The sequence below is a fragment of the Cricetulus griseus genome, chromosome 8 (assembly GCF_003668045.3).
Source record: "Cricetulus griseus strain 17A/GY chromosome 8, alternate assembly CriGri-PICRH-1.0, whole genome shotgun sequence".
Lineage (NCBI taxonomy): Eukaryota > Metazoa > Chordata > Mammalia > Rodentia > Cricetidae > Cricetulus > Cricetulus griseus.
This window is the reverse complement of record NC_048601.1, coordinates 86,038,267-86,065,376: the sequence shown is the minus strand read 5'-3', so window position 1 is coordinate 86,065,376 and position 27,110 is coordinate 86,038,267. Positions and strand designations below refer to the sequence as shown.

The following is a 27,110-nucleotide window of genomic DNA, read 5'->3' as shown; positions in this document are numbered from 1 at the left end:
CTTTATGGGCTGAGCAGAGTATGGTGCTAACCCCCCCCCCCACCCCCAATATACCAAACAGAGGTCTCCAACTGAGCTCAAACTGTTCCCTTCATCCCCCAGGAGTCAGGCCAACTCCAGGCATTGCAAGGTGCCCTTCAGGTCTGATAGAGTCACTTAGGTTGCTCTGCCTGGAAGGCTGGGGCCTCTGGTGCCCACAGTGAGATAAGCCATATGTTTCTGGTCTCGTTTCTCACTGTGTACCTTTTCAAAGGCTGCCTGTCAGCCATGTTCTCCTGTCTGCCCTCACATTTCCCTTCAGCTCTCGTGGTCTTAGGCATGGGCTGCATCTGTTCCCGCACAGTCTGGGCATTGCCTGGAATGCATGTGTCTTTATTTGCCACCTCATTTGATTTCTTCTTCTTCTTCTTCTTTTTTTTTTTTCTACCCAGCACCATGTTTTAAAATCCATTCACGTTGCTGGGAACATCTGGTTTCTATTTCTGGTTATTTTTATAAGGCCATGGTCACAGAGATTCAAACCAAGAAAGGTCTCCTTTAAATCTAGCTTTAAAGTTCAGCCTTAAAAAATATTCTTTGACAGTTTCATACATGTGCAGAATGAATTTTAGTCATTTTCACCCTTCTTGCCATCTTTCATCCCCCCCCCCGCTTGCTGAAACCCCTCCTAACAGTCCCCCACTCCCATTTTCATGTCTTATGCTCTTATCCCCTGGATGAGTTTTCCTTGTGTGGCAGCTTGCTATACCTGATGGAGGAAGGAGGGTGTTGTGAGGGACAAGTGGGAAGTTGGCCTGAGATTCCCTTCTGTGCCCCCTCCATGCCAGGCTCACCTTGGCAGTATCTCTGGGGAGCATGTGCTCAGCCTTGCTAGCATGCTCACCTAGGGGTGCCTTCTCCTGGGGTCCTTTATCTGAGCATTCTAGTAGATGCTTCACAGAAGGGGGAAGGCCAGAGGGTCTTGCCAGCTGAGATGTCACAGGCCGGAGCTGCTGAAGACTCGGGCAGGATATTTTTTCTCCTCCTTAATCATCACAGCTGTGAGATGATATACCCAAGAGATGTCCTGGAGTCCCTTCTAGCTGGAGGTCCAGGGAAGGCAGGTACCAAGTGGTTTACAGTCATCTTGGTTAGTGTTTGCCTCTGCCACTTTCTGCCTGCTCAACCTGAGACAGCTACATCACTGCCTATGCCTCATGTCCTTGTTGTAAGTGGGGACTATAGGAATCAAGGTCTCAAAAGACCAACTTGGGGTTGGGTGGCACAACTCAAATGTCCAATAAATAGCACTGAGGATAGTAAGAATGCTATTATTGTTGCATAAATATGACTCCTTCTTTAACACTGGCCTCTTCTCATGTGTCTTTGGGGTGACAGCAGTATGCCTCCTGCTCACCTTTTGTAAAGAATGTATCAGAGCTGGGTTTGGATGAGCCTGCCTCATTGGCTGTAGGTTCTAAGGCACTAGATTCACTCTGTTTACCTGTGGCACAGCAAGGGAGGGGTGATGGCCAGGAGGGGGGTCCCTCTTTGCCTTCTTTCCTGGTGGGGGAGGACTGGGGCCCAATGTGGAGGCTATTATTCAGGCTGAGGCATTTTCGAGTTTTTCTGAAGTTCTCAGTGTGATGGCTGTGTAAGTGACTTCCCGTTCCATTTTCCCTGAGCCACACCATGGCTATGTTTTCTTCCAGAGGATGTTGAGGATGAACTGATAAAAGAAGACATTGTCCTATCCCCACTTCCATCAATGCCCAAGCTGCAAGCTGTGTCAAAGCCAATTGACCTCTCATTGGCGAAGGTAGGTGCCCATGCAGAGGTGTAAGGAGTTTGCATTAAAAACAACCTACTGCAAATTGTACAACTTTGATATTTTTGGCTCGGTGGTTCTTTCTCATTATAATCCCTTGAATATTGTTGAAGTGGGAACTGGGATCTGATGGATAAGAAACCTAACCAAGTGTCGGGAGAACTGTCTTAGTCCTGGCTGCTCTCCTGCTTCCACGAGACAAAGTGAGAGGACTGTGTCTTCCTCTTCTAGATGCTGCAGGACCCTGCTCTCTAGCCCAGAGCTGCCTCACCTGCTGAGGCGTGCCATTAATGGAGTGGTTGCCCTGTGAGACGGGCTCTGTGCCTACACTGACTTTATGCACTAGGCTCTGGGCAACTGCAGAGCTGGAAGGACGGAAGGCTGGCAGTTCATCAGCATACCCAAGTTTGAACCTGTGGCCTTTTAGATGGACCCATGACAGCAGGTTCCCTGCCTTATGGCCTCCTTGGCATAGGTTCCCTGTGTTCCTCAGGACCCTTAATTGCCAGGGTGGCTCACCCCTCCTGCAGGATGAAGCGTTAATCCTGCTGTCACACACCAGCCTTTCAGCCAGGATCCAGAAGCGGCTGGAGATACAGCCAGCTTCTTTCTTGTCCCACTTATCTGTGTGTACTTAGCACATAGATCCTGATGTTAAAGCTTTTTCTTGAGGTCTTGTTTTCCCTTCCCTTCTTTGTTTCTCTCTGTTACAGCTTTTGAAGCTACAGAGGGCTAGACACTTGGAAGGGGCCCCAAAACTAGGTACCTTGCTCTGACCATCCACAGTCACTGGGCCTCTGTGCAAGCACTTCCACTTGGTGCTGAGCCCTTGGAGGCCCCCAGAGACTACCCATCAAGAGTTGTCCCAAACCAGCCCGAGAGAATTAATTTCATAGATGGAAGAGGACAGGGCTCAGGTTTCTGGGCTGTTAAACGTGCTGTGGTGTCCTGGAGCTGTCACTCTTTGGCTAAGAGAAGGCAACAGCATCCACCCAGAAGACCCAAGTCTGTAGTTCTCAGGCTGTTGGAAGAGCATTCCAAGCACACTTATGGTTTCTCTTGGCACAGCTGGGGAACCAAGCCCTGATGGATGAATTCATTTATCCAGTGTGCTGTCAGCTACATTTGATGACGACATGTAGACACATGTCTATGTCCTGGAAATTCCTTGTACTAAGGGAAGAGATGAAAGAATTGATTGTAGTTGACAGTAATCCAGGTCCACCGGAGGAGCCTGACCTTAAGAGCAGGCTCCAGGAAGGGGCTGGAGACAAGCCTGCTAGTCCTAGAGGCGTCTTAGGGCTTCAGAGTACCCCACCCTTGGTTGTAAAACTGTGACTGAAAGCCATGAGCCATCATGGGGTAGCAGAGGGTGGGGCCCATCAGCATGAAGCATTGTTATTGCAAAGTGGACAGGAGTGCTTGGGTTACTAGAAGATGTACCACAAAATGAATATCCTCTGAAATCTGGAGATTTTGGAGATCTGGAAGAATGGAGACATGGCCTTAGGAGGTGGTAGGATCCTATGGGTGGTAGAATTCTCCATAAGATTTAAAGGAAGATCACTTACAGGTAGCATCCTAGAGGGGATTCGTTTTTTTACAGAAAGCTAGAGAACATGCTTTTGACTTTGCTCAGTGCTCTGGTCTCTGTTGCAACTGCTCATACCTGCTGCTATGATGTAGAAGCAGCCTTAGACAAAGTGTAAACAATGCCAATTGTTGTATTCTAATAAAACTTTGTCTACAAAACCAGGTAGGTGCCAGATTTAGTCTATGGTCTATAGTTTGCCAACTTTGTGCCAGAATTGTGTCTCTGAAACCTTGCTACAAAGTGGAATCACTTGGAGCAGTTTAAAATCTGATAATGAGGTTAAGACAGAAAGCCATGGCTTTCATTCTTAGCACACTAAAAGAACCAAACAAACCTATGTATACTGGCCTCTCATCCTCAGGAATGTGGATTGAATTGACCTGGCCCATGGCCTATGCATCAGGATTATTTTTAAGTGCCACTAGATAATTTTAATGTGAGGTCAGGCTGGAAAACTTAGTCTTTCTGATGGAGGATCCGAGGCCCTCCAGGATCCCTAGTGAAGCCAAAGTTTTCTATTTCAAGGTCTGTGTAAGGAGAATCTTGGCCCATGTTAGCATGAGCTTGTGTGATTTACTCCAGAGGTAAGGAGGCCCTTAAGGTCACGTTTATCTTCCTCAAATATGAGAAGAATGGGCTTGCAAAATAGAGACAACTGTGATAAAATGCACTTTCTAGAACCCATGACCAACTCCTGCAGGGCCTGTGCTGCAAGCCTTGTTATTGTTTATTTTACAAACAGTCAATGGTACGCTTTTCCCTCCCAGGAGATGAAGACCCTTCTGTTTGGCTCTACCTTTTGCTGCTTCAGTGAAGAATGGAAACTTCAGAACTTTTCCTTCAGTGACACTGCCTCGTTAAAATACGGCATTGTGCAGAACAAGGCAGGTTGCTCTTGGGATCCCCAAGGACCATTCTTCTGGGTTTTCCCACATGAAGTGGGGACATCATTCACATGGTGACCTCTGAGGGCACCAGTGGGATGATCTGGCCTACCCCACAGTTACCAGGATGTCACTTGGTGTGGGCAGTTAAGATATGGTTGCTAGAGTGAGAAGGACCATTGTGATCCTTGCTGGGGACATTCTAGTCAAACTAACTTCCTCTGATACTGGGATGTCAACATGAGAGAACTGAATGTGGCCTTGAACATGCTTGGAGGCTTTGAGAGCCTTCATAGGACAACCCTTGGGAGGGGCTGGAGGTTTCCCAGGGAGAGCTGGAGAGGGTTGCTTTCAGAGAATGGACACAAGCACAAGGGTAGGAAGCATGTTTCAGGAAATGCCAGGGTATCCTGTATGCAGAACAGGAGTAGGAAGAGAGTGCAATGGTTGTTACAGAGCCAGAGGTAGGTGGGGGAAGCTTTGCACCTGCCCTGGACATATTCAGCAGGATAGACTCTAGAAAGACATGAAGTTGTTTCCGCTCTGAGGCCAAGGGCTGCAGGAGAGCTCCACTGGGCACATTCCTCAGTCATGGAGCTGCCTCTGCCTCTGCTGTCTGAGGAAGGACCCCGAGACTACCAGCTTCTGCTTCCCTCTGTGGTGTGGCCAAGCTCAGCTCCTTTTTTACCACAGCTTCAAGGGTATCCTGTACTATTGCTCTGACAATCCTTGGGCATGGTGGGAGCTGGCTGAGTGATCGAAAAACCCATGGTGGTGTTCCTATCATCACACCTGACTTTGTAAATAGTCACTTTGATCCCATGAGGAAGAATCTAAAACTGACCTCTTCTTTGGAGCAGGCTGATTGTCTCGGACAATATACATATAGACAGGTCACCTTGCTGAAGATGCCCTGTGACTGGGGCTAGAGGCTGGCGGGTGCAGTGGACAGCTTCTTGGGGCCATTTCACTGGTAGTGACACGTGTTTCTTTGCAGGGTGGTCCCTGTGGGGTTCTGGCGGCTGTTCAAGGCTGTGTGCTGAAGAAACTCCTGTTTGACGAAGGTAGCAGAACCAACTCTAATCTGTAAGTCGGTGCTCATCTTCCCTTTCCAAGCCTTCTCTGGAGTGTCCAGAATAAATAAGCAAGGGAGCTTGGGTGTTCCCTGATAGTTCCCATCTCCTGGAGGTCACGACAGGTGAAGGCATCTAGCTGGCAGGGCTCCTGCTGACCTGATTAAACGGACATGGTACTTTTGCTTCTAGGAGCAGGCAAAGTTAGGGAGTCATGCTTTGCTCCACATGGCAAGTTACCCACCTCCTCAGACCCCCTCCTCACCCATAAGTACCTGCTGACCCTCCTGACTAGGTCCTGGGCTCCCCCCTTGCTCCCTGCTTATCTCTTCTCTGTCAACATCCAGAACTACACATTCCAGCCAGCTCCACAGCGCATGACTTTCTCCAGTTTGTGGCTGTGTATTTTCCATTTCACACATAATGTGTTGTACCTGGGTGTCCCTGCTCATCTACATGGAGTCAGCACTCCTAGAACATGTCTGTGCAGTGAGGGAAGCAAGTGCTTTCTCCCCCTCCTCCCACCCAGAGGTGCCAACCGAGAGGTTTGAGGTTTGCTATTGATTTCCTGCGAGGCCAGCACTGCCGCTGCTGTCCAGAAGCACTTGACATGCCTGATGTGACAATATCTGCTGAATTTGGGACCCCTGCCACCCTCAGCAGGGGCCTTGCCTACTTCCCTTCTTAGCTTGGACTATAAATCATAGGGCTGGGATAGTGGTACCCTTCCCCTCATGGCTGCTGGAATTGAACGTGAGAGTCAGACAAAGAGACAGGTTATGGGGGTCATGCAGCTGCCAGAGGTGGGAGAGCAGGCTTCCTGCAGGTACATTTGAACCCTTCTGATGTCTGCAGAAGGAAGGAAGCTCCTTATTCTCTGTCATACATGCATGCCATACTTTAGTTCTTCTAAAGTTTCCTGCCACTCAACATATACCATCCAGTTCTTTCCCTATGTGCCCAAGCGGTTTGTCTGCTGGTCCCTTTCACCACCCTGTCAAGGATGGCCTTCCCTGAACTCCAGGGAAGGTAAGCCCATGCCCTGTCTCTAAATATACCATCACTCACTGTACTTTTGTTCATTGGTACTAGGTGTCTGCCTCCTCCCAAAGAATACAAGCCCCATGAGAACAGGGACTTACTTCCCTGAGCTGCCTGGTCCCCAGGCTGGTGATTTTGGGAGGTCCTTCTGTATGTTGACAATCTACTGTGTTGGAATCCAGCAAGTGCCTGGCCCACAGGACAGGCCCTTAGGATTTTTGTTGAATGAGTGCATGAACAATGAATGAGCTGTCCTGACAAACAGGGAGTGGAGGCAGAATGGTATTCCAGTAAAGAGAACAAGATGTGCAAAGGCCCTAGGGCAGGGAGAAAGAGGTTGCCTGAGGTGGCCAGAGATGGGGTAGGGCCAGGCAACCAGAAGGGCCTATGGGCCTTTGGGACTACCAGCAACTCTGGGTGAGCCTTGGCCCTGGCTCTCGTGAGTGATATCTTATGACTCATGTTGGCCCAAAGCACCTTCAGAGCCCCTTTAGATCCTTCCCTTTGGACTTTTGGAGGAGTTATGCATAGATGGTTTCCCAGTAGTCAGGACGCTGTGTTGAAGTTCCAGAAGTGGGATGCTGCCCTGGATGTAAGCTGTTAGTTCCTTATAGCCCACAGGAGAAGGGAGCCTGAGTTGTGAAGGCTGGAGGCCCCTCGGGTTGGAACCCAAGGTGATTCTGTGTCAAGTGATGCTCTCCTTCACTGGCCTTCACTGGCACATTGTTTAGCCCCTGCCAAGCTTTGCCTAGGCCTAATCTGCACACTGCTGCATAGGCGGCTGTAACAGCTCTGCTAGGGAAAGGAGCAGGAAGAAATGTGGCTTAGAGCTCCCATGTGTTGTGACCCGAGAAAGAAAGTGGGTTCGCCTAGACAAAAACCCAGAGGCCGAGCCTGTTGTATTTGCATGTGGGACTTGGGTCATGCTGGGCCTTGAGGAGGCAAACCGGTGAGGAGGAGGAGGGGGAGGAGGAGGAAGAGGAGGAGGGGTGGAGGGGGAGGAGGAGGGAAGTGCTGTTGGGAGTTACGTGGTGTATGTGGATTGTGCTCATGGTGGGAGCTATAATGTTGGGGCCTTGTGTTGTATGCAGCTTGTGTGGGGGAAGGTTATATTGTATGTGGGGCTGTACTATATGTTTGAATTACTGCATGTAGGTTATATTTTGTTAGGGAAGCTGTGGTGTGTGTGTGTGTGTGTGTGTGTGTGTGTGTGTGTGTGTGTGTGTGTGTTGTATTATGTATGGGTTGTATTACATTGAGGGGATTGTGCTGTATGGAGATTATATTTGTATGGGAGCTTTGTAATGTAGAAAAGTTACATCATATGTGGGATTGTATTGTATATGTGTGAATTTTGTTTTATGGGATAATTGTGTTCTCTTTATCTTGTGTGTGAGGTATGTAGCATGAAGGTTGTAGTGTACAAATTATATTGTGTGAGAGTTGTACTGTAAGTGGGATGTGTGGTGTGAGGGTTGTGTTGTATGGGAGCTGTGTTATATGTTGAAGCTGTGTTGTGTTGGAGGGTGTTTGGGTAGGTTATGTTATTTAAGTGGGTCATGACTGTAGGAGGATGTGTTGTATGTGGGTTGTGTTATATCAGTGGGTCATATTCTGTGTGGGGTGGGTAATTTTGTATGTGTTGGTTATGTTGTGTGAGGGTTGTGTTGTGTGAGTAGGTTTTGTGTGTGGTTCATATTGTGTGAGTACGTGACATTATGTATGTAGAATCTGTCTGTGGAAGATGAAGCTCCCTTTCTTTGGGCCTGGTAGCTCTGGACGCTGCCCATTATCCCTCTGCATCCCACATCTCTGTGGTACCCAGGCTCCTTAGTGTTCCTTCCTACTCAGTCAGAGGAAGCAGGAACACCTGGTTCAGCTCTCTGAAATCCAAGGAAACTTAGGAAGAAATGGTGGAGGGGTGATCTGTAAAAGTCCCTAAGATCCTCCGAGCTGACCATCATGGACTCTTCCTGGCCAGAGTGCTCTGGGTAAGGGCACTGCTGGACTCCCCAGTCTCCTACCAGGGGAACAGTGCCGCTGACTTAGACAGTTAGGGCTGGGGAGGAAACCACTGGGCACACAGGGCCCACTACTGATAGAAGCACAAAGCAGGGCACTGTTCTGGGAGCAGGAGGAGGTGGGAGAGAGCCGTTTGCTAGTGTTGTGCAGGCTTAAGGCTACAGTAGGCATCTTTGTCCAGTGGGTGTGGTGTGTCCTGAGGGAGGGAGTCAGTGTGCTGGGGGTGAGGTGACAGAGAGCACAGGAACTGGTCAGGACCTGGGCTATAGTGGTGGTTGAGGGCTCACATCTCTGAGTTAGTAAACTGCCCTCAAGTTTCACTCCTTGAGAAAATGCAGGCAGAGCCTTTTTATTTTTTCTCTATTTTTTAATTTAAATTAGAAACAAGATTGTTTTACATGTCAATCCCAGTTCCCTCTCCCTCCCATCCTCCCCTGACCCCCACTAACTCCCTATCCCCATCCCCTTTCTGCTCCCCAGGGAGGGTGAGGCCTTCCATTCGGGAATCTTCGGAGTCTGTCATATCCTTTGGAGCAGGGCCTAGGCCCTCCCCTGTGTGTCTAGGCTGAGAGAATATACCTTCATGTGGAATAGGTTCCCAAAGTCCATTCGTATGCTAAGGACAAACAGTGATCCACTACCAGAGGCCCCATAGATTGTGAGGCCTCCTCACTGACACCCACGTTCAGGGAGTCTGGATCAGTCCCATGCTGGTTTACCAGCTATCAGTTGGGGTCCATGATTTACCCCTTGTTCAGTTCAGCTGTTTCTGTGGGTTTCGCCAGCTTGGTCTTGACCCCTTTGCTCATCACTCCTCCCTCTCTGCAACTGGACTCCAGGAGCTCAGCCCAGTGTTTAGCTGTGGGTGTCTGCTTCTACTTCCATCAGCTGCTGAAGACTCTAGGATGGCATATAAGGTAGTCATCAATCTCATTATCAGGGGAGGGCATTTAAGATAGTCTTTCCATTATTACTTACATTGTTAGTTGGTGTCATCCTTGTAGATCTCTGGACATTTCCCTAGTGGCAGATTTCTCTTTAAACCCATAATGGCTCCCTCTATGATGGTATCTCTTAATTTGCTCTCCTCTATTCCTCCCATGACTCGACCTTCCTACTCCCCCATGTCCTCTTCTTCTCCCCTTCTCTTTCTCCTAGCTCCCTCTCCCCTCTCCCATGTTCCCAATTTGCTCAGGAGATCCTGTCTCTTTCCCCTTCTGTGGGGGACCATGTATGTCTCTCTTAGGGTCCTCCTTGTTTCCTAGCCTCTCTGGTGGTGTGGATTGTAGGCTGGTAATCCTTTGCTCTATGTCTAAAATCCATACATGAGTGAGTACATACCATGTTTGCCTTTTTGTGACTGGGTTACCTGGCTCAGAATGGGTTCTTCTAGTTCCATCCATTTGCCTATGAATTTCAAGATTCCATTGTTTTTTCCCACTGAGTAGTACTCCGTTGTGTAAATGTACCACATTTTCTTTATCCATTCTTCAGTTGAGGGGCATTTAGGTTGCTTCCAGGTTCTGGCTATTACAAATAGTGCAGCTGTGAACATCGTTGAACAGATGTCCTTGTTGTATGAATGTGCTTCTTTTGGGTTTATGCCTAAGAGTGGAATTGCTGGATCTTGTGGTAGATTGATTCCCATTTTCCTGAGGAACCTCCATACTGATTTCCAAAGTGGCTGTACAAGTTGGCACCCACACAAGCAGTGGAGGAGTGTTCCCCTTTCTCCACATCATCTCCAGCATGAACTGCCATTGATGTTTTTGATTTTAGCCATTCTGACAGAAGTAAGATGGTATCTCAGAGTTGTTTTGATTTGCATTTCCCCGATGGCTAAGGATGTTGAGCACTTTCTTAAGTGTCTATAAGCCTATTTTAGATTCCTCTATTGAGAACTGTCTATTTAGTTCTGTGTCCCACTTTTTAACTCAATATTTGGTGTTTTGGAGATTAGCTTCTTGATCTTCCAGGATCATGCAAGTGAGTAGTCTATTGAACTCGGCCCATCATGGTGCAGATGGGAAAACCAAGGCCCACAGATGGAGAGATGCTAGATCTGGGTCAAAGTTGGCGCCATTGCTGAGCCAAGACTGGCCTGTGACATCTTGCCTGTCATAGCATGTTGCTGCACACTAGAAGCAGTGGGGACCAGAGACAGCAGAAGGAGATAAGACTGTTGGAGTTGGAAACAGCTGATGGATGCTCCAGTACTCTTTAGGTTCTCTGTGTACAAAGGACTCCTTAACAGAGCCTCCTCTGCCCCAGTGTGGTAAAACTGGGGCAGAAGAGCACAAGTGTGTGTGTGTGTGTGTGTGAGTGTGTGTGTGTGTGTGTGTGTGTGTGTGTGTGTGTGTGTGTGTGAGTTTGTGTGTGTGAGTGTGTGTGTGTGAGTGTGTGTGTTTGTGTGTGTGAGTGTGTGAGTGTGTGTGTGTGTGTGAGTGTGTGTGTGTGTGTGTGTGTGTGAGTGTGTGTGTGTGAGTGTGTGTGTGTGTGTGTGTGTGTGTGTGAGTGTGTGTGTGTGTGTGTGAGTGTGTGTATGTGTGTGTGAGTGTGTGTGTGAGTGTGTGTGTGTGTGTGTGAGTGTATGTGTGTGAGTGTGTGTATGTGTGTGTGAGTGTGTGTGTGAGTATGTATAGTGTGTGAGTGTGTGTGTGAGTGTGTGTGTGTGTGTGTATGGTTGTGGGTACAGTTATGTATGTTTCAGATCTCCAGCTTGAGTGACTTATGTGCCTTGTATTAGTGGCTAGAGCCATCCGTGTTCCTGCCTGGGCTGTGTATGCTTGGTGTCTTTGAGGCCTGACTGGCCCCTTTTCACTCTGGACTTCCACACTTTTAGAAACTGCCCAGCCTAATAAGAGCAGGGTTGGGGTGGGGAGAAAGACAAGCTCCTCTTTTGACTTGGAACTGTGATGCTTCTCAGGGCGCTCTGCCAGCCCAAGGATCTTCCACACGTGCAGCTCCTGGGCTGCGTTCTTGCACACCGGGTCTGAAGGATCCACAGAAAGGGACAAGGTTCTAGGAGAGCAGAGCTGAGGGTGGGTGGCCCCTTTCAGGGAAGCCAGGCAGAAATAAGTGCTGCTTGGCGAAGCCATGTGTTTTCTGTGTGGCTGTCTGGCCTCATTACGACTCAGTCCATCAGGCTGGCAGCTGCCTCGCCTCAGTTAGCCCGACAAAGTCAGGCAGCAGGATGCGGTGTTTTTCCACTGGACTGGAGCTATGCAGCTTGGCTCATCCCCTCTAGGCCCCAGGAGAGCCCTGGGGCTGGAAAGGCCTTTAGAAGCTGGCAGGAATGCAGAGAGGGGATCTGGGATTTTGTCCTCTTACCATACTTCCTTTCTGAAACCGTAGGACTTGAAGTCCCTAGCAGGAGCATTTGTCTTGGATTCTTAGACACAGGGTCCCTGTGGTCTCCAGCAAGCCAGCCCACTGCCCTCCCTCAGAGGGGCAGAAATGAGGGAATCTTGGCCTGGGCACACTCTCCAGCTATATCCAGAACTTTCTCTAGATGTAGTTCACATGGGTACATTTTTGGGGGCAGGTGCAATTGTCTTGAGATAATTAGGGTAGAAGCACCCATTTTCTCTGAGACACTTGAGCAGACACAGGCTTCCCACCCAGCCCTCCCTAGGCATTTCAGCCTGCACTTCTGGAGGAATTAGACTCTTGAAGAAACTTCCACTGTAAGAGCCTGGCTGGGGGCCAGATTCCTGATGAAAATGTGCTAAATGTGTGTCTGATGTCTAGCCAATGTAGATCTTCTCTGTCACCAAGGGATCACCAGTGGAGCTATCGCCCAGATACTGGAGAGGGTCAAGTCCTGGCTATGTAGGCAGGTACAGGTGACCCATCTTTTTGCTGTCATCTTTGTGATAAGTGCATGTTTGTGAGCCCTGACAACTGTGGGTAACTTACATGCAAAACAGCAAGACTGAGGAGAGTGTGAGTCCCTGCTGCCTGGGGACCAGATACTGACCCCAGACCTCTTGAGTGATAGTCACTGCATTTTTTGTGATCTACTGTCTTATCTAGAAAGTGAGGTCTCAAGGCTTCAAGAAGCCATGCCTCAGAAAGATGGAGAAGGTCAGGATGAGGTGGGAGCTTCAGATGCTGCTGACTGGAAGCTGACTCGAAGAGTAGGGACTCTAGGAACAGGCCAGCTCAGAGAGGCTGCAGGCAATGCCAGTGGGAACAGGGAGATACTGGCCCAGGAGCACGCTGTCTTGATTGTGTAACAAGATGCTTGACAGATGGGCTGCAAGGCAGGTGGCATTTCCTAAAACCATGGTTAACTCGACTTTCCCATACTCTCCTTCCCTCTTTCCTCCCTATGACTTGGATACATTACTTTGTCTTCATTCTTAAAGAGGGCTATGTAGTGCTGAATTCCTGGGGTTGTTTTAACAGTCTCATGAAGTGATACATAGAGAGTGCTTGTCATCAGTGCCAGGCACTTGCTGAGGACTCCTGTGCCCCCTTTTAAAATCTTGAATGACTGCTCTTCCAGAGGACCTGGGTTCAATTCTCAACAGCCACATGGCAGCTCACAACTGTCTGTAACTCCGGTTCCAGGGGATCTGACACCCTCACATAGACATAAATGCAGACAACACCAGTACACAAGAAAAAAAAAAATCTTGAATGTCACTGCACTGAAAGGTTTCCAAGCAAGGATTGCTCGATTCAGTCATTCACTTCAAGTGCAGTACTCAGATGAGGTCCACATGGCTGTAGGTTTCCCAGCCATAGGTATACCAGGCAGTGAGCTTGTGTTCAGGCAAGCTTTTACACAGCTCCTACCAGGTGAGGGTTTTAATCTGGCTTGAGGTGAGATCATTGTGGGAAGAGGTCCCACCGTGAACGTGCTGGCGAATGTGTTCTATGAGACTGGCGAGGGTCTAGGAGAGAATAAAAGTCAACGGTAGGAGGGCAGTGGCTGTAACCGTGGAGCACAGGTGAGGAGGTAGACGTGAGATTCAGGCATGCAATGAGTAAGCATAGCTATCCTTTGGAGAAGCACCAAGCCTGGTTGTAGTTTCTGAGTCCAAAGACTCAACATCTAACCCTCCCGCCTGTTGTTCGTCCATCTCTACCATCCAGGCTGCTTTTGCCCCCTGGCATGGCCTCTCCTGAAACCCAGAGAAATGTTTTTTCAATGTTATTTTCCTAGCAAGTGCTGACCTGGGTTGGTGCTCCCAACAGCTTAGGCCATCCTGTTTGGCGATGATATGGTCCCCATTTCCTGTGAGAAATATGGCAGGCTTCCTGAGTTTGAGGAGGCATCAGGCGGTCACTGGCTTATTTTCTCCCAGGCTGAGCCTCATTGCTCATCTTGCTGCCTTCACAGCCTTGCCAGTGCAGGAGCTCCATGTCAGTAGGTGTCAGGTGAACTCCTAGTTGGTGGATGTAGCCCAGTGGTGACAGTAGTGATGGCAGCAGTGGCTGAAAACTCCCCATGCATCCGTGCACAGGCTCATATGCATGCAGTGTCTTGTTTATAGCTCCCAACATTGAGGGGAGCTCAGTGTCATTGTCAGTTTCTAAATGGGGAAACGGAGGCACCACTGTGTCTTGTCACCTTTTATTTGAAAGTAATTAGATTTTCATTTAAATAACTGCCTGGCTGTAGATGCATGGCTCTGGGTCCCTCCATAGAAGCTGCTTATTGGTCTCCTGGTTTCTTTCTGTCCTCTTGCCCTGGCAGGAGGGGTAGATTCCAGCACTCTCTCAACTCACACATCTCAGTGCGGAGGTCAGACATTTTTTGGTGAGTGAAAACCTGGGCTTCCCTGTGTGCATTCCTTTGCCCTGCCCCCAGTAGGTCTTCATCTTGTTGGTTAGGAAGAGATTCGAGCCAGCTTCTGCAAGAATGTAGGGAGATCCGCCGAGCACAGAGGAAAGCCAGGAGCACAGCACAGAGGAGCCCTGGAAATGTCAAGTGGAAAGAAATGGCTATATTTGGCTGCTGCCTTCCTCTTATTCTCACTGTGCCCCGGGAACCTCTTAGTCACCATTCTTATTGCAGGATGGTTCAGTGGCTTTGGATGTGGTGACTGGCTGAGCTTCCTAAAACTACCTGTGCCTACACGTTGCTGCTCTGTGTCCTGCTTCTCTCTCCAACCTTCCTCTCCTGTGTCTTCCCCACGCCCCGGAGGAGGTCCCTCCTATCAGTCCTTCTCGTCTAAGAAATGTATGCCAGCCCACTTTGCCTGATTGAATCTCACAGCTTCTCAAGGGGTCTGAAGAGGGGCAGCCCCCATCACAGCACGGCCACTGCTGCCAGTCACACGCATGGCAGCACCCCATAGCCATCCCTGAGTCTGACTTCTTCACCCATAAGCTTTATTTACATAGTCAGGTAGTTAGGGTCCTGGCTTCTGACCACTTGTAGTCTCATCTGCCCCAGCTGTTGGGACTGGCCAAGGCCAGGGCAGGTTAGTATCTCACATCTGCCTATTGTGGCAGTGGTGCCGGCGTATTCTTGGCCCTGTCAGAATGAGAAATCCTCGTGTAGTTCATGTCCAGGCGTCACCAAGCCTCTGAGGTCCTCATTGCTCCAGTGGGTAATATTTCTTTCCCTCCCTCAAGACTCCTACTATGGTCCTCCTCTGTAGAGCCTGCAGACCCTGAAGCTTAGCCGGGGATCCCTGGCCTGCAAGGAAAGAGGAGCCACCTAAACACATTCCATAGGGCATGCCTGTGTGCTCTGTGTCTTCATGTACCTAAACATGTACCCTTTCTCATTAGCCGGCTGAAGCCCTCAGATGCCCAGAGAACCCACTGCCTTGCCCTGGCCATTGCAGACATCCTATGGCGCGCTGGAGGCAAAGAGCAAGCCGTGGTCGCACTGTAAGTGGTCCTGGGTGTCATGTTGCATTGACTCTCCAACTTGTTCCGGCCCAGCTGATGGATGGCTGAGGCTGGCCTGGTCCTGGACAGAGAGTCTGCATGCTGGGCTCTGCTGATGTCCAAGCTCCAGACTCAGGAAGGAGGAGGTGCTCCTTCCTTCCTGCCACCCAGGACTTGGGAAGCACAGGCCCAAGTCTGTGAGCCAGGCACTCAGTTCCCCTCAGTATTTCCCTGATCCTGAGGCCACAGGCTTGCTCAGCTGTAACATCATGAATCTGTACCACCATCCAAGACCCCAAAGCATACTTTTACCTGTTTCACTTGGACCTTATGCCAGTGAGGATGAGATAGAGAGGTGAGCAAAGGCTGCAACCTAGATGCTGGATTCTGTTACCTTGACAACAGCTCCATCTGGCCCCACAGTCCCTTAGGTAGTCTTCTGGGTCTTCAGCCTTGCCCCTCAGGGTGGAAACATCACTTTGCCCCAGCTCTGTGGCTAAGCTTTGGTAAAGGAGGTGGTTTGGGGACCAGTTTGGTTACTTTAGCATAATGCTTAAGAAAGGGTGCTCTCTAAAGCAGACTCTCCAAACTGTTACTTGTTGGATGTGTAACCTTGGGAATTGACCTCACCCTCCCTATGCCTCATTTGCTGACTTGTTTAAAAAATGGGGGTGATAATGATAACTTAATGATTGTGAGAACTAAATGAGTAAGTAGAAATAAATGATATGTATTAGGTATAATAATGTCATCAGTATGAATCATTTATTAATGTAAATAAATGGTGGGTAATAAATGTGATGTGCTTCGGGCAGTATCTGTGTACCAGTTGTAGTTAGGGTCCTCGGCTACTGCTACCTGCTTTATGCCAGGCAACTTATTAACCTTGGCACATATCTGTCAGGCAGCTCTCAGGGCAGAGGGTCAAGAACTTAAAGAACAGGAGCCCAGAGAAGAAAGGTGGTATATTCCAGGCCACATAGAAACTGAAGTCAAGTGGGTCCCGACCTGACCCAAATCCTACTCTTAGTCAGGACGGCACTGGGCTGCACACCCATTGTGGTTGCTAGGGGTTGTCTCAGAGGGTGGGGAGGCTTCTAAGAGGATGGCTGGGATTCTTGCCCTGAGTGAAGACAGTGGCAGGCCAGCAGTCCTGCCTCTGCAGATGGTTTGCCAACTGTAAGGGAGAGTCAGGTCTCCTCCTGCCAGACATAGGTGTGGTTGTTCCAAGCTCACCCACCACTGTCTTTTTCCATGCCTAGGACTTGTGGGTGAGTTCATAGCAGGAAAAACGAGAAGCCCTTGGCTTTGCTCTCTCTGGAGCTGTCTGTCACTCCTGTCGTCATTTAGTCCATGGCACATGTGGGCTTTCTGGCTGGAGGGGCGTGCCTTTTCATCTGGTGGAAGACTTATGCACCTTCTTTTCCTTTTTAGGGCTTCAGGAACAGCACACTTCAGTCCAACAGGGAAATACAAAGCAGATGGAGTCTTAGAAACAGTACGGCTTTCTGGAAAACTCTCGTGCCACCTTTGGCTTTGTTTGGGGACTGTCTCCTTTCATTTAAGTAAATCCTCCCCCAGCTGGGGCTGGCTGGCCATCCCTACAGCCCTAGGCCCCTAGAATCCTGCCCTTTGGGGGGTAGGGGAGAGGTGGGCAGTTTGGGGGACTGGTTCTGGTCAGAGCCGGCTCAATGGCTGAGAGGCTCAGTGTCTCCTTATTGCCTCCATGTGCACAAGAGTAGAGGTGCCCCCGGTGCCCCAGTACCCTGTGTGCCATGTCCCTTGCTACACTGGCCTCCCGCCCCTCCTGTGCCTCTAGTATCTTTTCTAGGATTCTCAGGGATGGGGAAAGGCAATGGGATGTAGAAAATGGGGAGGGGAGTTGATAGCATGGGGCAGCAGCCGTGGGCCCAACGTCAGTGCAAGGCTAGGGAAGAGGCAGGAAGACGTGTGTTACTGAAAATGCAGACACAGTGAAGATACTCAAAACCTGATAACTCTTTACTGACTATTTTTATTTTAGCTGATTTGTTTCCTATAACCTAGCCATGCACACATTCGACCCTTGAACCCCTGTTTAGGACCTTGCTTGATTGGATGTTTTCCAGAGATGTGGGTTTTTTTTTTTTTTTTTTCTTTTTTGCTTACCTGTTTGAGAACAGCCTGTTGTGTTTTGACCTGGCCTCCTGGCATGGTGACATGGAGAAGTGATTCTTTTCTGCCCCTCCTCCTCTTTGTCCCACCCCCTATCCCTGTGTACAATGACAGGGGAATAGGGGGAACTCTACAGGAGCTCACCCAGCATTACTGGACAGCCCAGAATCACAAGACTCTATGCACTTTCTTTTCTTTCTTTCTTTTTTTCTTTTTTTTTTTGTAATAAAGCCAGGGATACAGGGCCTGACCCAGCGATGGGCACAGTCCCTGGGGACACATAGCTTACCCTGTGTGTGTTTCTTCACAGCTCACACTGTATAGTTTGACCTGCTCTGAGGACCTGGTTACTTTCCTGCAGCAGAGAATTCATCAGGTATGAGCATCAGTTTCCTTGGTGTCATGAGCATTGCTAGGCTTCCTAAGTTCTTTATGGAAGAGGGTGGTAGGTGGAGTGGTGCTCTGGTCACCTCCACCCTGGGGTTGGCAAATAAACTGAGCAGCATATGCTGATGGAGGCTGCAGAGTGTGGGTGTGGGTAGGAGACACAGTTTCCATGACATCCTTGCAGCGATCGTGGTAGTGATCCCAAGGCCCAGGGAGCTGTACCAGCGGGGCTGCATCTGGGATTAGAAGCCAAGTTGAGGCTTGGCTTTCTAGGACTTTCCCTCTGCTGAAGCAAGTAGCTATGCTGGAAGGCTGAACTCTGAATCAGCAGAGAGGGTTCTAGGACAAGCTGGGAGGTGACAAGAAAGCAGCTTCCTCAGTGGGGCTGTAAGACAGGACCTTGCCAGTGTTGTGGGAAGGTGCGCTGGACCACGCAGGACCCTACAGCACCTGGTTTGCTCAAGTGGACTGCACTTCACTGCTGGCTAGAGATTGGCTCCTGGCCTATGGCTAAGCTGGGCAGGAAACATGGGGGTCTTGTAGTTTCCCACGGGCTAAAGCACTAGGGAGTGCATGGAGGAATATCCTACATTCCAGGGACAAAAGACTTGGCTTATGGAGGTAGTCAGCCTGGCTTTGGATCTTGCTTTTGACCCTGAGTGGCCCCGAGACTTGGGCACCATCCTAAAGCTTTCTGTACCTCAGTTACTTCATCTGTCATGTCTGGGTAACAACCTTGCCCTGGCTTCATGGTATGGGCGTGTGAAGAAGGAAGCCCTTTCTGAAGCAGTCCTGCTCCAGAAGGTCAGGAAAGGCTCAGGGTGGGGTGTGGGGGAAGGGAGTGTTGAGTGTTGAGCCTAGGGAGGGAGATTGGCTGGAGGTGGCCCCAACTTGAAGTTCCCACTGTTAGATGCCCTTTCTCAGCACTTTTCCCTGAAGATCCTGAGGGTCTTGGCACAGCCCCATCGGCATCCTGATCCTGACAGACAGATGTTCCCTGGGAAGGAAACAGTCCCACTCTAAGAATAACTGACGACAGGAGTGGTCAAGGGCCACTGGCCCTGCTGAAGCCCTTTAGTCCTAGAGCTGTCACTTCCCATTCTGGGCATCCCAGGAGATCTTGGAGCCTGCACAGTCATCTTGTTTAGGGCATCTTCCCATTGTGTCTAAGCAGAGGGGTCGGTATGCAGAGAGGGTCCCAGACTAGCTGTCATTTGCCCCATCCTTTGTTCTGTCTATGTTTTTTCTTGGAATAATCCTGAAGGGTGTCTGCTAATGGCACAGTTCCCCACCTTGCTGAGAGCAATGAGAGTGTTGGCAACAAGGTCTGAGAGACCTCCTGGGCTTACTGCTGGTTGCATGTGGCCTTGGCCTTGGGAAGCCCTGTTTCCTCATCTAAAGATGGAAGCTGGAGCAGTTGAATAGCTTCTAGAGCAATGAAGACCCTTGAGCACCTGTGGGAAAATGCCTTCTACACAAAGTGCAGGCACTGTGAGTGAGCAGAACCAGGGCTGCCTGTGTCTGATGGCATAGCAGTGTGCCTAGGGGACGCCTATGAAAGGTTGTCCCATTAGGCAGATGGAGCATGGAAGAGAAGGAAAGTGACTGAGGACCAAGGAGGGGCCAGAATGCAGTCCATGAAAGGCTCTTTGGCCAAGTCACTGCCTCTGTGATGGCCCTCAGCACTAGGTCCTCTGTATCCTTGCCTGCAAATAGGATCTCATGCCTCAGCCCATGTCCTGGGGTTTCCGTGAAGCCTGTGCATGACAGAAACCATGAGAGAGTTCAGAGAGAGGGGCTTGCTGTCAGATGAGGGCCCCCTCCTCGGTTCCACCTTTAGGTTCTAGGCATGCCTCTTTGCTAGCCGTGGTTCCTCGGGGCAGCCGGTCTACTTGGTACCTGGCCGCCATTCCTCTGGAAACAGTGCTTTCCCCCACAGCTTAATTTGTATTTTTGCTGGAAGCAGTTGAGCTGCCTCAGCACTGAGCACACCAAATCCATTTTTCATGGGTTGTGCTTAAAAGAGGCTCCTCGTGCCAGGCTTGGAAATGCATGCCACCACGGCCCAAAATAAACAGCCTCCATGTTGTTTTCATTGCTGTTCACCACTTGAGAGGTGTCTGGTGGCCATAAGCCAGTGTGGGAGGCTTCCATCCGACTGCCCATTGGAATACCTTGGTGGGCTTATGTCTTTCCAGGGTCAGAGCTGTGCTGTGAGAATGGTCCCTTCTTCCCAAGCGGTACCAGACATTGTTCCCACCCTTACCCAAGATTCCCGGCCCAGGTTGCCTTTCATGCCATCATGATGCCCTGAGGCCTCCCATGTCTTGGCAGCTTGAATCTGATGAGATAATTTTAATAAATATCTTTAAAAACAAGAAGGAATATTGGTGCCATTCAGTTGTGCCTTGAGAGGGCAAAAAGGCCAAGTTGGACTGGGTTTCCTACTTTTTGGGGGCCCAAAGTGAGCACTCTCTGAGATGTCCACATGGGACCGTGCCACACTGCACAGAAACAGCTTGTCACTGTGCGTTGTGAGTTCAGCTTCGGTGGCTTTCGTGGTCACAGCTATACTGCAACCCTGCAGGGTGAGAGGCCCCACAGGCTTGATTGAGCTCCCCTACACAAAGAGTAAGGCCATCGTGGAAGGGAAGACAGAGGTGATCTTGGTGACTCCCCTAAGGCCACTGCAAGTTTGTATCAAAGCTACACACAGGATTTGCCATCCAAGTCCTGCCAATCTTGTGTCCCCTGAGTGGGGACAGCAGCATTACTTTGCAGCTGTCACATCTACAGGAATTGTCTTTGAGAACATGCACTGTAAATAACGCAGGAAATCTGAAAGGCGTAGCACCAAGTGCTGGTTTGAGGTCATAGGATTTAGATGAGTTTGAGTGATGCTCATTCATTTGGTTTGTTTATAAAAATGAGTGGTGTTTACAGAATGGGGGGGGCTCTCTGGTCCCCTCTGGCCGGCATATGCGCCTTTGCTCTCTGGGCCCTTGGGCCTTTGCACTTTGCTTGTCTGAAGCAGTGGTCACTTCCGTTTTTGTTGCCTTTTAGACTCCTGTTAGACACCACACCTCCAGAAAGCCCTCTCTGAACCTTTCTTTCTCCACATTCAGCTTCGTGTGTGGCCTTCCTGAGGTTTTCAGAGGAGCTTACAACCCATTGCAAGCCATTCTCCACACTTTCCAAGTTTTTTTTCTTTCTTTCTGAGTCACCCCCCACTGAGAAGACACATGCTCACCGCTTCTTAGGTAGCCCCTTAGTAGAGACCAGCCTCTTGTATTGTTTATTTTGGAAACAGGTTCTCTCTGTATAGCTCAGGTTGGCCTCACAGTCATTTATAGCCCACAATGGGCCTGAGCTTGCACTACTCTCAACCTGCCAGTGCGGAGATCACAGATGTATACCACTGTGCCTAGACAGAATGTGCTTGTGGTACAGGAACTTCAGTCTCTGTTTTTATGTTCAGTTAGCTGACGATTTGAATTGCAGGTTGAAAACAAAGCCTGTACTTTGAAGGAAAGATAACTTTATTAGAACCTTGAGCTGTCGTAGTTTCCACACTGGAATACTATATTTGATTCTGAGTTTCTTGGTGACTGAGGAAGAAATGAAAATGTACTCAGTTAAACCATTCTTGTTGAAATAGCCATTTCTTCTTTTAGCTTTAAGTCCAAAAACTATTGTTGACATATAAGGAGTACTAACTATTATAACTGCATCTTCGGACACAGTTGATCATGCCCTAAGTGGGATGAGTCAGATTTTATAGTGGTGTGGGGCTGGGAACTGTTGACTCTCCATCTTACTAGACCATTGTCTTAGGTTTCTGTTGCTTTGATAAAATGCCATGACTAATACAATTTGGGGAGGAAAAGGGTTATTTTGATTTACAATTCTCAGGTCATACTCTGTCATTGAGAGAAGTCAGGGCAGGAACTGAAGGCAGGAGGCTGGAGCAGGAATCGAAGCCTCAGAAGAATGCTCCTTCCTGGCTACCTCCCCGTAGCTTGCTCCTCCTGATTTTTTATTTTATTTTTAAACATTTTAAATTTTTACTTTTATCCATCTTATTGAAAATACTATTTTCTCACACAGCATCCTGATTACAGTTTCCCCTCCCTCTAATCCTCCCTGCCTCCCCTCCCGTCTGAATCCACTCCCTGTCTGTCTCTCATTAGAAAAGAACAGGCTTCTAAGAAATAATAATAAAATATGTTATCAATCATCAGTCAATAAAATGCCGTACAGACTTGCTACATACAGGCAGTCTGGTAAGGGATTTTCTCAGTTGAACATTTTCTTATCAGATGTCTCTAGCTGGTGTCAAATTGCCAAATACCAAAACAAAACAGTAACAACAATGAACAAAAGTAACCAGCACAGCTCTGGTCCCAGGGGTAATGGGTAGGTAGTGCAGAGCCAGAAGTGTTCCATAGTGTACCAGAGTCACTGTGGGTGCCAGGCAGACCCTGCTCTAACCATAGTGTACCAGAGTCACTGTGGGTGCCAGACATGCCCTGCTCTAAATGCTTTACAACTTGCTGTAAGCAGAGACTCCTACTTTACCTGTAGTTTACAGTGTAGAAAAGACGGTAGGGACCAGGAAGTTCAGAAGCACCTCTGCAACCATGTGGTTGGCTCAAAGTGGCAGAGCCAGGAGACTAGGGAGAAAAACTAAGATGCAAAATAGACAAGATGCAGCACCAGCAACATTTTAGTGTCAGATAAGGCAAACCCAGATAATCAAACTTGTGTATTTTAAGACCATTTTGAAATAGTAACTTTGTAACAAAGCTGGGCACTCCCTGGTTTCAGGTGGATCCCAGCGCTGTTCTACAGATGCTGTCTACTTGCTGACTGCATAGCTCAGTTCTTCTGTATAGGGAGCTGGGGGGCCTTAGGCCTTCACTGCGTTGCACAGGAGCCGGGCGGCCTCATTCTCTGGTAGACAACAATAACAGCAGAACTCAGCTCCCTTCTGTCAGGGTCAGAGGTGACAGTAGTCCCAGAATGGAACATGTTGTCACTACTGCTAGATCTGGGCTTTGGTGCTTCTGAGGTCATATACGGTCTCCATGATGGCATTTGTGTTGCCCGGGTTTTGGGACTCAGCTCTGTGCTCCTCTGTGCTTTTGAAGGCTTGGCTGAGAAGGTCTGAATGGGACATATTCTCTATAGCTACTGACCAACCTCTGTGACTGGGCTGGAAGCCATGAAGCCATGGCCCTGGCAGGCTTTCCCCGAGATAAGGCTGCACAGGTGCCTCGAGGTGGCAATATGTATTTGACAGGTCCTCTTTCTTCCTCCCTCAGTTCGAAGTGGGGCCCTATGGCTGCATCCTGCTCACCTTGTCTGCCATCCTGTCCAGATCCTTGGAGCTGTGAGTATCTCCCTTCATCCCGGGGCAGGGGCTGTGTGTCTTGATCCCTGGACAGCATTTGATGGCAGCAAGGAGGGAGAGCTGGCTGTGGTGGAGACGAGTGGTCACAGTCTATATATACATCTTCCTGGGGTTACCTTCTCTGTGGCCTTCCCGTGTGCATGCTAGGGACAGCAGGGGAGGCCCCTCCCTCCCTCCAAGAGCTTCCATGCAACTGCAGTACCAGCAGGCTTGAGAACTCAGTGAGATTCCCCTGACAGGCATGCAGGGGTGGATAATGGAGGCAGAGACCTGGGCCCTGCCATTAGGGAGCCAGCAGATTAATAGCACATGAATTTTCTGTGAAGTACAATCCATTGATCCTCCATTCCTTCCGAGCAGAGGCAGGTCTAGGGTGTGCTCGAGCTATGGAGGAGGGAGTATGGTTAGGAGTACCTGGTGAGGGGGGTTTGGGGAATAGCTCTTAGCAGGTCTGGGGAAAGGATTGAGCCTGGGTTGCCTTGGCAGAGAGCACATTTTTTCCCCTGTTGGTGTCAGCTGGGCTGGTGGCTTAGTGTTGCCTCCCTGGGCCTCTGCTGTGGGTGGGAGGAGGCATGGGGCTTTGCAGCCTCATGCACTGGCCCTCCTGCTGCTTGCCACTGCTGACTTTATTAAACCCGAGTGTGCACAGCACTTTCTAATGGCATTTTATTTCTAATCCTGCCATAATGATATGATTCATTCCTGGTATGGGCTCACATGCACGGAGCCCATAAGCCTTTCTGCCTTCTCCTGGGCTTGGCTTGTTAATCCCTGGGTGGTGGGAGGGCTGCCTGTGGGAGCTTTCAGCCTCCCTGAGAGGAGCTATGCTCTTGGGGACCAAGCCTAGTAGTTCTCACTTCAGCTTCCTCATCTGTGCAGGAGCTTCCAGCCCAGGCTCCAGGTTATCTTGCCTAAGGGTGCACTGGCTGCTGCACTCATTGGAGCAGCCTGAAGTGAGGAGGCACCCTGGCCACGGCCAAGCTCCTTTCTGTAGCCCTGTCCCTCCAGAAGGGGCTCAGGGCTCTGCATCCAAATGATCTTCCCATTGGGCAGAGCAGAGAGCTGTTGCCACCTCTTGCTGACCCATCCAACCTGCCAGGCAGGTCAGGGCAGCCTCCATCCAGGCTTTGCTACTTGTGGGCATCCATCAGGGTGAGGATAGCAGTTGTGGTTCTGCCAACATATGCATGTGCTTGAGCACATGAGCGCGCACACACGCGCGCGCACACACACACACACACACACACACACACACACACACACACACACTCACTCTCACACAGACACATAGACACTGACTCATAGATAGATAGTGCACAGAGATCTGCACATGTGTCCCATGGACACAGAGGTGCAGTCCAGCTGACTCCAGGGCCTCTGGGCAGGGTAGTTCTATAGGTCGGGGTTCTTCCTTCCCAAGGAGCTGAATAGGACTTGCTGTGGGATGGGCTTTGTCTCACCCCAGTGGTCTCTCCTCACCTTTCTTTAGAGAACACATGCCCATGTGCAGTGAGAATAATGGCAACCAACATCTCCTGCAGCTTCACTGTGCCCAACCCTTTGCTTTGACAGTCACACTGGAGCATGTGGAGTCTCTACCCCACTCCACTGGGTAGGTTCACTATGGTCACTGCGCCTTTAGGAGGTTAATGGTTTGCCCAGGCTACACAGCAAGGCAAGCTGACAGCCAGCTACCAAGCAGGCTGGCCCCACCCATCTTTTCTGGTTTACCGCATGCAGGGGGAATTTTGGGTGAGAGACAGACTCAGGGTCAGGACTGATTGCTCCTCTGGGATGGATCTTCTTCCCCTAAGAGCTGGAGCTTCCTGGGCCACTTATCCCCCATGGTTTGCCCTGTCTTTACTCTACAGGAGGCCCCTGGATCACAGGTAGGGCAAGGTCACCTCTGCTTGGATGCTCCCACCTTGGGCAACCCTCTGGAGCATGAAAGATGGGCTGTGTTCCTGCTGAGTGCTAGCCTCCAATCTATGCTCCCTGCCCAGACTGAGCACCATGGGGCCTGAGGTGGCCCAGCGGGAGGACCGATCCCTGGCCTGGGGTGTCCAGTATGAAGTAAACTTGAGGGGACATCAATTATTTCTGATCTCATCAAGTACAATGAGGCATGTAGACTGAGGGCTTCGAGAACCAGGGCAGAACCATGTAGCCCGGGTGTGGCATCTGCATATACTCTCAGAAGGCTTCGTGAAGTGGGAACATCCCAGCAGAGCTGACCTTGCCTGCCCCACCTGTGATCCGGAGGCTTCGTTCGGAGGCCGGATGGGGCAACAGTGATGGCAGGAGCAGCCCATGCAGTCCCAGTGCTGCTGCCCCGATTCTGAGAGTGATGTTGAAATGACCACAGCCCCAGTTTTGGGGGGACAGCCCTGCTGACAATGGTTCTCTGTGGGGTAGTGGCCCTGGGACTGGGAGAACCCACTTCCCACGTACTACCTTGGGGATCAGCAACCCTCAAAGGTCTTTCTTCATAGACATTCGGACACAGAAGTACAGATGTCACTCTCAGCTCAGGTACCAGGTGACCAGTTGGTGAAACCACAAGTGCAAACCTTTGACAGCTTCATTGTAGATCAAAGGCGCTTGGCTCCACTCCCACTCAGTGCCCGGCCCTTTCTGGACCTTCAGTTTTTTATCATTAGCCGACTAGGATAGGATAGTGCCTTTTAAACTCGAATTGAAATGAAACTAAATCTAATTTATTCCTCAAAAACTGCATGTAAAAATACAACAACAAAAGACACACACATACACACACACAAAAGCCATTACAAAACTCATTGTGTAAAGCAGATGCAGTCAGGTGACTGGTGAGTGGGGAGGTGGTGGGGAGGGCAAGTCCCCTTGCCTGCCCCTCCCTAACATCTGGCATGGCTCTTCCTTGGAGAAATCCCAGCTCTGCTTAAAAACGTAGGCAGCAGACGATGGCCAAGGGCTCTCCTGCTCTGGGTTCTGCGGCAACTTGCAGAATCCTTTGATGCTGTTTCTGAATGGTCTGTTACCACTTTGGATGGTACTTGGCCCTAGGAGCCCAGAGAGTTTCTAATATCAAACGATGCTTAGCCATGAGACCTTCCTAGTTCCTTCCAAACACTGTGTGTGTGTGTGTGTGTGTGTGTGTGTGTTTGTGTGTGTGTGTGTGTGTGTTTGTGTGTGTGTGTGTGTGTGTGTGTGTGTGTGTGTGTGTGTGTGTGTGTATGTGTGTGTGTGTGTGTGTGTGTGTGTGTGTGTGTGTGTGTGTGTGTGTGTTGGGTATGTGTGCGTGTGTTGAGTGTGTGTATGCATGTGTTGGGTAGGCAGTGAGGTGGCTATAGTTCTGAGATCGTGCACAGGATAACATGATGACATGTGTGATGTGACTGGGTGACAGTAGGGACACACACTGTCCCCTTCCTGGCAGGGTTCTCACTCCAGCCCAGAGGTTGCTCTAATATCACCCACAGGTCATTTCTAAGCCAGAACAGAGCTAGGGGTAGCTGCTGTGGGCAGATGCAATCCTAGCATCTGCTGCTAGGGACAGGAGTAGCAGGCTTTTGAGCTCTGCTTCCCCCAGAGAGGACGAAGCTTCTGTATGTTATTATTTTTCCCACCTGATGCCAAGCTGTTCGCATTCTCTCTTAAGATCTGCAGTTGTATATAGTAAAGCCCATGCTATGTTTCATGCTCGCCTGGCTTCTATAAACCGAACCATGTGGATAGAGATTTCCCCAGGGGGCTTTTGTAAGTTCCCAGGGATGCTCAGAGCCCTGCAGTCAAGGGACTCTCCAAGTCAGGCCTGGGTGACCCAGGGCTAGGGGTGGGAAGAGGAGAGGGAGGGTGCTGTGGGGAACACAGCCTGGCTCACAGTGGGGCAGTGCCCGTCAGT

At 49.8% G+C, this 27,110-nt stretch overlaps 1 protein-coding gene across 6 annotated transcripts in view; it reads left to right on the top strand.

Moving 5' to 3' along the window:
• Positions 1-27,110, top strand: part of Mindy4 (MINDY lysine 48 deubiquitinase 4) — a 149,145-nt gene that overhangs the window by 85,971 nt on the left and 36,064 nt on the right. For 2 of the 6 annotated variants that reach the window (XM_035448554.1, XM_035448552.1), the window contains 8 exons: positions 1,665-1,798; positions 4,169-4,285; positions 5,283-5,371; positions 14,129-14,191; positions 15,172-15,273; positions 16,708-16,771; positions 17,738-17,803; positions 23,139-23,206. In XM_035448554.1, coding sequence (XP_035304445.1) covers positions 1,665-1,798; positions 4,169-4,285; positions 5,283-5,371; positions 14,129-14,191; positions 15,172-15,273; positions 16,708-16,771; positions 17,738-17,803; positions 23,139-23,206 — 703 coding nt within the window. The remainder of the gene's footprint in view (positions 1-1,664; positions 1,799-4,168; positions 4,286-5,282; positions 5,372-14,128; positions 14,192-15,171; positions 15,274-16,707; positions 16,772-17,737; positions 17,804-23,138; positions 23,207-27,110) is intronic. The other 4 variants (XM_027429692.2, XM_035448553.1, XM_027429693.2 and 1 more) reach the window with 4 other exon arrangements.